The following is an 11,161-nucleotide window of genomic DNA, read 5'->3' as shown; positions in this document are numbered from 1 at the left end:
AACAACTGCCATTATACACTATCTGTAAAACATTGTGAAGTACATGAAAGGATTTAATTGTATAAATGTGAAGCTGTGCAACAAGTAACTCGAAATAAATTACAGTGTAAGCCATGTGAGACTTTTTCTGGAAATCACATTGCATACATGTTTGATGCTAATCATAATCGAACACACTTTAACTAAAGCTTTTGTTCTTTTATTCAGCAGCCTAATTAACAAAAATATAAAAACTAATTTCCCTTGTACAGGAAAAAATGCTTCATTTAATACTCACTTTATTCAGTTTAAAATTACATTAAACAATAATAAAATAGCAGAGAGTTAAACATTACATTTATTCAAATGTATGTCAGTAAATATATTTAAAACATCTCTCTTTCTGTCACACACACACACACACACACACACACACACACACAAACACACACAATATAATTCCACTGTAGACATGTTCGTCCCACATAATAAATCTTTTGAACTGTAAATACTTTTCACAATTACAATTATTTGGATGCTCCCACAATTATCTACAAGGAACTGGGGTATGGCAGTGGACACAAACGCGTCGTGTGACACGCAATTACAAATAATTAGTCATTTTACTCCTGCCAAAATAAATTGGGATAATTTTGACTTGCAATCAAAGGTACACAGTCACTTTGAGCACTAATAAAGAATAAATTCAAACACTCATCGTAGACTATTCTTCCACAGCACATTGTTTCATGCTGACTCGGGGAGAAATACAGATTACCAAGACAATGTACAATATCTTGTATGAAGCAGATATATACATCACTACTATACTTGTTAAAGTCAATGTAGAGAAACACATACACATCTGAAATTAAGAAAAGGTAAAAGAAAAAAAGATGGTCAGTGGATACATCAGTTTCACACTTGTATCTACAATTTCAATAAATGCACACCCAGTAGTCTGGAAATTTGTAACTACATGGTTTTGAACACCATCAATGCGTGATACAGCATGCTTCCACATAATTAACAAATTATAAAACAAAGACAAAAAGCATTACTTTAAACATATGCTCGAATAGATGCATTCAGCCGGCATAAAGATTTCCTAATATTTTACACCTTAGTCCAACAAACTAAATACTTCATCATGCACCCAGTATATATGCAATCCTTAGTGATATAATCAGTGCAGAGTATTTGCCACTTATGTGTGCTCTTATTAATCATTCTAGCCAACAGAGATTACAGCTTTTAGCATATCGTGATCACAAACTGCATTCGATGTTCCTCTATAGTCTGTCCAACTCTAACACCTATCTCTGTCTCACAAGCCAATACTGGTCTATTACTGCAGGGAAGGAATTTGTCCCTGGTGATCCCTCCAAAGCTTTCAGGTAAATTTACAGAGCTATCAGAAACAAATATTGTGATGTGTCCACAATGTATTTTCATTCTGAAGCGGAATGTGGGCTGTTTTGAATCTTCCTAACACTTTCAAACTGTGTACCACGACAGCACTCAAACCCAGAACCACTGTCTTCTAAGACAAATGCTCTACTGGCTACGCAATCCACATGGGTAATGAATCATGCCTCCATAGTCGTCAGTAAATCTGCATAGAGAATGCAATGGTTCCAGGTTCAAATCCCCTCCAGCACAAAGTCACTATACACTTCCGTACTGGATATGTATTCCGCTGCAGAGTTCTGGACTTATTTCGCAACTGAGCAGTTAAGAAATCTTACGCACTCCATAGCACTTAGGCTACAGTCGTTTCTTGCGTGTCATAAAAATAATAAAGTCCCAAAAACCAGGTTTTACAAACAAAGTAAATATCAAAAGTCATACAGTTTATGATGTATAACATATACATTATTGATACAATATAAAAGTACACTTGCACAATTTGAAAATGTTGATATTATACCACTTCAACAGTAACTGCATACATTATTGATACAATATAAAAGTACACTTGCACAATATGAATATATTGGTATTATACCAGTTCAACAGTAACTGCATAAAATAAATGTAAGTAAGTAAAAGATTAAATGCCACTATAAAACTTTCGAAACTGAGAAGAGTATTTTAGTCATGTTACATTAGTTCTTATGGAAAAGTCTTATCAAGAGAGCCAAATCCAAACAAGATTATCAACTCAACAAGACGGTATCTTTTGGACCTAATAATACAGTGCCATGTGGTGTAAGGAAGGATGACCATGGCTTAAAGTCCAGCTATCAGTGATATTAATAGAGGCAAAGCATGATCTTTGACAGGGCAAATATGGGGAATGATATTGGCCAAAACTTTTCCAAATGTACCATCCAAGCATTTGCCATAAGCAATTTAGGAAAACAACAGAACACCTAAATATGAATGGCCATAACAGGGTTTGAAACTAACTACTCCCAAACACAAGTCAACTGCCTTCACCCAACCAGCTTGTTCAGTGTTTCATGCAAATGTGTCCTATAGGTTCAAAGTAAAATGTGTGGAAGCACCTTTACCAGTGTTGTATTATAATGCAAATATTAAACATCAAGTAAGCAAAAGTGAACTAAATGAAAACAAATGAGGAGCCTTAACAAATGACATTATGCTGCTGAGCCAAAACAAAGACAAACTGAGATTTTCGTGTCTTCTGGATCAAGGCCATAATGAGTTTTCACAAGTAGATTTAAGTTACAAATCAGAAATTTAGGTTCCTGGGAGGTTGGCTAACCACATGTAATGAACTGGACCTAAGGTATAATGTGGAGATATATGTTTCATCAAGCTGCAAAATAGGCTGAGATAATGTATGCCACACAGAGTACAACCTATGATACAATCCTTCGCTCATTTGTTCTGAAACCTGGGTAGCTAAGAAGACTGAATAGTGGTGCAGCAAATCTTTGAACCTGTCAAAGACGGAGGACAAAGAACACAGTGAACAAAGAAGTATGTCATGTGAAGGGGGAGGGATAACATATTGCAAACATCATGGGAAGCAAGCAGATCTGGTTGCAGGTCATGTGACAAGGAGTAATTCCCACACCGAGAGGAGGAGAAAAATCATGGGAAACTTGTGTCACTGGTATATTAGGTGGGGAAGGAAAATGACCTAACTGAGGTGAGCATTTCAACACCCTGGGAGAAGATAGGTTTATATTGGAGGAGCCAGAGGCAGCTTCTGAAGGCTGTACGGGCCAATAACAGCTGGATGATAGATGCAAAGATAGACAGACGGAGGGGTCACAGATAACAGTCTGTGGGGAAAAAACCCAGTTTTGCTAATTATAGCTGCGCAACATGAATCTTTTTTCTTCCAAGCCAGATTTCTTCACATTTATAAGTTTATTACATGATATGGGTCTCAAGGACTAGGTCTCTAGGTATGTTAAACTTACTGCGGTGCACAAATTAAGTCAAAAAATCTTACATGGTGAGATGAACCAGAAATAGTTCCTTTGAGAGTTTTCAGCATATGGTAATTTATATTTGTGACAATGACTTATTGTCTCTTCTGTACTGGCACCCCTAGGAGCAGAGCTGTGTAGGTCCCAACAACTGTTATATGCTATGAATCCAATGTGAATACGGCTGTTACTAAGAACCAGAAGCAGCAACTCCTTATTTAATATAAAATGTCCTAATACTGGATACAGATAGCTAGTCGTTAACCAAAAAGGTGATGGCACATGGTATCCATGAAGATCTTTGCTTCTATGACTAGTTTGTTTAACAATGCTCAATATGTGGTTGAAATGTTAAATACAATGCCACACAGTTTCACTGTGAAATGACTCGAGTCAAACTGTATATTATTAAATTAAGAAAAGTACTACTGCTATATCCATAACACACAGGTGTCACTCAGAAAATCTATACTTCAAAATACGAATGAATACAGTCAACAGTGCTGTTACAATATGCTGCCTGCCACGTACCTAACACGTATTACATAATATAGGTGCAGATGAAGTCACAACAATGATGCACGAAGTAATGTGCCCTTTTATAATTAATATACGCCACTGAATGCAAACAATGTTCAAATTGACTCAAATAAATATACTTTTCAAATGTAAAAGATATTTTATCACAAACATAGTTCAAGCAGACAGTAAGCCTTCTTGATTTTGCTCAAATAAATCAATATCCAATTATAAAACAATGTTCTTCCAAACATAATCTTAAACCATCATATGTATCAACAAATATGAACGCCTTACAGGTGTCTTAATTTACAAAAGAATTTTATATTCTTGTACTTGACACATTAGTGTAACAAGAATAATAGATGACAAAAATATTATTTTATATAGACATTCATATGTTTAAATATGTTTTACTACATCATTATGTCTGCTACCTTTGTTCTAAATACAGTATGACTTTTCATATGTGTATTTCACAAGTTTATATTAAAATCTTGAGTTTACTGTCCTGCAGCTGCCAGGATTTTTAAATAGATGCTGCTGTCCTTAGCACCATTTGGCAGTTTCTTTGAAAAGATTCTCTCTCGACCTTCAGAATCCATTAGGCTGAAAAATATTTTTTTATTAGAACTGTACATGTTGAGGCTAATTCAGCTGTGATCAACTGCATACTATCTGCAAAAGCAGAAACAATAAAAGCAAAGAAATTTCAAAACTAAAGTGATCATTCCAAACTAAAAAAAAGCATAAATTAGGGCCACATCTCAGAAAGGGCTGATACTGTTTTCTTCACCTCACTACAGATTAGTTAATAAAACTTATTTAGAATTACAAATGATTATTAATCCGTGTATGTCAAGTTGTTCCTGGCTAGTACAAGAAATGTAACACAAATTGTAAAAAAATCCAAACAATTCAATTGTCAATACAAACACACTTTATTGCTTTGAAACTATCTTCATCATTAAGAAGCACCATTCACAACCATGTAGTAATTGTTTATATGATAATTTGGTAAAGAAATATTGCAAAATGTTTCATTGTGACACATCCAAAACGAGTACTGTCTCTCAGACCTGGACGCCAGCCATTTGTAGCTGTGCAATGATCTATCAATTTTGTGCACATTTTACCAACTGACTCACAAAGTCCAACTTGCCACGAAGAGCTCTCCATTTCTTCCTAACTATTCAGGCAGAGTGGGGGTGGGAGGAGTGTGGGGGGCAGAAATCATTTCCTATTATGTTGGTTGAATGAACATGAAAAGGCAGTTTGGCTTCTCCAAGGATGCAGGCTGCTCTAAGCAGAGACTGCACTGCACTAATTATACAGGGTGTCTTAAAAGAAAGTTTATATTTGAACAGCTCTCTGCACATGTGCAACAAATTGGAGGAGAGTGGGGGTGTGTTCATCGCTTGCTTGGTCTTCACAAATTCAGTTGATATTGAGCATTTCTCAGGGGTGGACCACACGTTCTGTGAGCAAGCATTTTACAAAATCGGTGATTTGGCAACTGTAGCACAGAGGAAATTTTGCAGTGATTGTGGATTTGCATAATGTGTTCCCCTAATCCGCAAATGAATGTTTGAAGAGACCTGTTCAACACGAGCCAAAGCAAAATCCACACAATCAACGTCTTCAAGAATGGGCGAATCTCCGGAGTTCGTAATTCAGTCGGTTTGTGATGATCCTAACCTCTCCAGTCGTAAGCGTGCAAGTTCTTTAATTGTGTGTAGATCATTACTGCGCCCTTACAAAATCCAATTGGTACAAGAATTAAAACCTCAGGATGCAAGACAAAGGCTGCAGTTCATTAATGATGTGGCTGAGTGCCTTTCATTTAACATCTTGTTTTCTGATGAGGCTCATTTTCACATGAACGAGCATGTCAGTAAGCTAAATTGCCACTACTGGAGTGCAATGAATCATAAACAGAAGCATACAAAACTCCTTCATTCACCAAATGTTCCTGTATGGACTGCAATGTTGGCGTGAGGAATAATTGGCCTGTACTTTCTCGAGGACAAGAGCAGTCGTGCATTTACACTGCATTTGGTATGTTATGCGACGATGTCAAATGACTTTTTGGTGCCTGAACTGCAAAACTTTCCTGATTGTTACCAAAGAACATGGGTTTCAGCATGACGGACCCACTCCACACACGTCCAATGCGTCTATATGAGAGACCGTGAAATTTTTCCTGCTAACTTGATTTCTAGGAGGAGTGACATAAATTGGCCCCTACACTGTCCAGATTTGAGCCCCATGGACTTTTTTCTCATGGGGATCCATCAAATCTCAAGTGTATGTCAATAATCCTACTTCTCTGCAGCAATTGAAAGACAACATCTGTTGCGAAGTGACAGCCATCCCCGTGTCCACATGCCGAGTCATCATGCATAATTTTGTTTGTTGTTTAAATGAGTGCCATTGGCATGCTGGATTGCATTTAAATGACATTATTTTTAAGAAGCAAATTACTAAACTGTATATTTCAATAATAAAAAAGATTTTGTTGATGACTTCAACCTCTATTTTATTCTGACGCGTCAAATATAAACTTTGTTTTGAGACGCCCTACACTAGGCATCCTCCAATTATACAGGAAGACCTGAGAGGATGTATTGTGGGGTAAATGGGAAATTATTATACAACATGGATGCAGGGCTTATAAATTTACTTATCCAAGAACCACTAAAAAGTTATATATCTACAATATATTTGATTTATAGCTCAATTTTCAATATTCAGATATAAAATAATTCAATTTAATTTTTTTAAGGTTAATAAAAACGGGAGGAGGATGAAAGCCTGCCCCGATAACCTCTAAAATTGACAACTTACCCACAACAGTCTTTAGTTCACTCAGTGATGGAAAATTAGGGGACAAAATTTTGCAATCACAAATTTTCACACAGAACTAGGTAGAAGTGTCAGGAACAACGTACTAAAAATCCTGACCAGTTAGCTGTGAGTGTTGGGTTGGATCAGTGGGTCAACAAGGGGAGTTATAGTTGGAGGGGAGAGTGGGAAATTGAAAGGTCACTTTTTTTATGTTTTTCTGGTATAACTTGAAAACCGCAGCTCCTAGCAAAAGTGTTTCCCAGTACAAAATTAAACTACATTAAATTTCCTTCAAAAAATGTCCTATTCTTTTTTTTTTCTCTAGAATTAATAGCTTCTTTGCACAGTCGATGGAAAAAGATCACATATTGTTACCTTTAACTAAAATGGGTTAAATGCAAATATTAAACTTGTGTGCGATATCTAAGTGTAGTAGAGCCGTATTAATGGATAAATTGTGTTCCAGAGTGTGGAGAGGGGGAGATGTGAGGGATGGAAATGAAAGGCAAGGCAGATTGCTAGAGTGTATTCATGCACTTTCCTCCTCCATAGGACTGCAAATAAAAGTTCAGGGGATTTCTCACTCTTATACACCAAACTAAATCATAGGAGGCAACTATAGGTATTTCACAAAGCTATATGGACCCTCTAAAGCACACCTAATGAATCACTGGTGACAAAGTGCGCAGATATGCTGGGGGACTTTTGTACAAAATGCATTAATACCACATAGAACGCATATATGAATTACTAATAACACTAATGCAAGTAATGCACATGGACAGAATCTCTGTAAATCTCCGTACATTTTTCTAAAATTCTAGAGAGGAAATTGATTCTTAGTCATCTTGTACGGTAGCTGGAGGATTCTTCTGAGAAAGATGATGTTCTACAGTACGAGCACTACTTGCTTTTCAGTTTATGGGCAGGCTATACCTCCCCAGCATTTCCAGTCCCGTTCTCTTATGCGAATAGACAAAATGACTTCACTGAGCACGTGTTTATATAATCGAGTTATTATTAGTAAGTCATATCTGCTTTCCATATAGCATTAAAGCACTTGGTGGGGGGAAAAAAAGCAAGAAACCACAACAACAATATCTGCACATCTGCACACTGTGTCAGCAATGATTTAAAAGGCATGCTCGGAGGGGCTGTATAACTTTGTGAAATACGCTGTACTTTCTTCTTATGACCTAGCAGGGCAGATATAGTGGGGAATTGCCGTCTCAACCTTCAGTTTGCAGACCTGTGAAGGAGGGAACTTCATGAACGCAACCCGAAATTCTACCTTCCCATGTGCTTCTACCCCATACATCTCCACCCACACTGTTACACCCCAATAACGCAGTTTATCTCTCAACATGGTTCTGCCCCACTGAGAAGTGGTACACACATTTAATATTTCTAATTAATCCTTTTTGTTTAAGAATGAACAATAATTTCACTTTGCTGGAACAATATATTTAATTATTTGTAATTTTCTCCTCCCCTGAAACATGGAAACTATTGACCCTACAGAAAAAGTGAATAAGACCTTTTGTGTAGAAAATTTAATGTTGTACGGGAAATTTTTTGTTACCACCTGTGGCTTTTTATATTATTCGAAAGAAACATAAAAAAGTGACTTTTAAAGTCCTATCCCCACACCAATGCTTGTGATTTTTAGTATATTGTCCAGGACACTCCCTCCTAGCACTGAGCAAAAATTTGCTACTACATGATTTTACCCCAATAAAAAAATTAAATAAAATAAAAAAAAAAATAAAAAAAATATTACAGGGCAATATTATGGAAAGAACAGACTGCTACTCACCATATAGTGGAGATAACAAAAAGACAGGCATAACAAAAAAGACTCTCAAACAAGTTAACGTATCAGTCGAAAAGGCAACGCAACTGAAAAACAAAAGAAAACAAAGAAGAACAAAAATACTGCTTCAAGCAACAACAATTACAGACATAAGACTGTCTGTAATCCTCTTTGAGGATGTCCACATGGACACTGCTATCTGTCACCATGATGCAGTTGTAACAACAGTTACTAACAAAGTACAAAGAGCAACAAATCAAGAAGAATAATTTATATTTTTAGCAAATTAGATAAAATGGCAGTAGTGCTGTATCTCAATAAGTAACTCAAATCATTTAGCCCTGGAGAGGAGCACAAGGTTTAGGAACTATGGCTCAGGTTTAGGACAGTTGACTATGCACTTGATAAGAGAGGAGCCCTCCACAGTACACAGTAACTCTAAAGGAACTTGTTTGTAAAGAAACAGAAATTACTGTATAACAGGTGTAAAACAAAGTGCAGAGCTATGGTTAGAGTTACGAAGATGTTGAATCAAACACATTTGGCTATCAAGAGAGCAGTGGGTAGCCTTCAGTGACTACTGTAGCAGATTTTTATTGAATGATGTCTCTCAAAAAGCAGAGCTATTTTGGTTATATTACAGGCTGTTAGTAGTACCACAGTTAATGTCCATTCAGCCAAGGGCGAGACAGGGACTGAAAATGAAGATAGCAAAGAAAAAGCAGAAATGATTAAACCTATTTTCAAATGTTGCCTACAAAGGAAAGCCCAAGAGTATTGCCCCAGTTTAATTCTCACTGAAAAGATGAGTGATGTAGATATTAGTGTCAGTGGTTTTGAGAAACGGCTGAAGACACTGAAGTTAAAAAAAGCTGCAGGGTCTGATGGAATCCCTATCACAGAGCTATACTGAATTTCTGGCTGAATTAGTCCCTCTTCTAACTATAATCTATCATAGTCCCTCTTCTAACTATAATCTATCATAGATTCCTTGAAGAAAAAGCTGTGCCCAGTAGTTGGAAGAAAGCACAGATCATACCCATCTACTAGAAGGGCAGCAGAAGTGATCCAGAAAACTACCATTTAATATCCTTGACATCCATTTGTTGTAGAATCTTAGAACCTATTTTGAGCTCAAATATAATGAAGTATCATGAGCAGGATGCTGGTTGGCATGGGTTCTGAAAACATCAATCATGTGAAACCCACCGAGCACTTTCCTCACATAACATGCTGAAAGCAATGGATCAAGGCAGTCACGTAGATGCAGTATTTCTCAATTTCCAAAAATGGAGTGAGAGTCACTAACAGATTTACAAGTAACTTCGGCTGTGCCCCAGGGAAGTGATTGGGGCCCTTGCTGTTCATGTTGTATTCAATGACCTTGCAGACAATATTAATATTAACCTCAGACTTTTTGCAGATGACACAGTTATCTATATTGAAGTACTGTTGAAAGAAGCTGCATAAAAGTTCAGTCAGGTGTTGAGAAGATTTCAGAGTGGTACAGAGATTGCCAACTTACTGTAAATGTTCAAATATGTAAAACTCTGCAATTCATAAACTGAAAAAACTTCATATCATATGACTACAGTGTCTATGTTATAACTGGCCAATTCATACAAAAACCTGAGTGTAACACTTTATACGGAGATGAAATGGAACAATCATATATATTCAAGTGTAGGCAAATCAGGTGGCAGGCATCAGTTGATTTGTAGAATTCTAGAAAAATACAATAATTCTATATATTCAATAATTCTATATATTCTAATAATTCTGTATAGAGATTGCTTATGTATCGCTCATGCAACCTGTCCTAGAATATTGTTGAAGTATGAGAGACCTGTACCAAAAAGGACTAAAGGGAATATTAAACATAAAAAGAGAAGGGCAGCATGAATTGCCATGGATTCTCGAAGATAGACACGAACTATCCTGATAAATCCTATTTACAGAGTTTCAAGAATAAGCTTTAAATGACTTATCTTGAAATATAATACAACCTCTCAAATATTGTCCCGTAGGTTTCGTGAGAACACAATTAGATTAATTACAGTGCGTATAGAGGCATCAAACATAGAAATAGGTATAAAAATCAATGGGAATGTCATTGACAATATACACTATCCAGAATGAAATTTTCACTCTGCAGCAGAATGTGCACTGATATGAAACTTCCTGTCAGATTAAAACTGTGTGCCGGACTGAGACTTGAACTCGGGAACTTTGCCTTTTGCAGGCAAGTGCTCTACCATCTGAGCTACCCAAGCATTACTCATGACTGATCCTCACAGCTTTAATTCTGCCAGTATCTCATCTCCTTTAAAAACTTCACAGAAGCTCTCCTGCAGACTTTGCAGAACTAGCACTGGGTAGCTCTGATGCCAGAGAACTTGTCTGCGAAAGGCAAGGGTCCCGAGTTCGAGTCTTGGCCTGGCGCACAGTTTTAATTTGCCAGGAAGTTTAATACACACTATGTCGACACGCTAGTACTGGCAAAAAAAAAACACAGCTACAGACACCAATCCAAGAAATCCAGATCTGATGGATGAATTGTGCAAGCGCAATATGTGCACTTGGAGGAATGTGTTTC

General features: G+C 36.8%; 1 protein-coding gene across 1 annotated transcript in view; it reads right to left on the bottom strand.

Annotated features, from left to right (window-relative positions):
- Positions 1-261: 261 nt before the first annotated feature.
- The window catches only part of LOC126424858 (YY1-associated factor 2), a 37,107-nt gene continuing 26,207 nt past the window's right edge, over positions 262-11,161 (bottom strand). The window contains exon 2 of the mRNA XM_050087672.1: positions 262-4,514. Coding sequence (XP_049943629.1) covers positions 4,510-4,514 — 5 coding nt within the window. The 3' untranslated portion in view covers positions 262-4,509. The remainder of the gene's footprint in view (positions 4,515-11,161) is intronic.

The sequence above is a fragment of the Schistocerca serialis genome, chromosome 10, assembly GCF_023864345.2.
Source record: "Schistocerca serialis cubense isolate TAMUIC-IGC-003099 chromosome 10, iqSchSeri2.2, whole genome shotgun sequence".
NCBI lineage: Eukaryota > Metazoa > Arthropoda > Insecta > Orthoptera > Acrididae > Schistocerca > Schistocerca serialis.
Note: the sequence above shows the minus strand (reverse complement) of the source record. Positions and strands in the feature narration are given on the sequence as shown.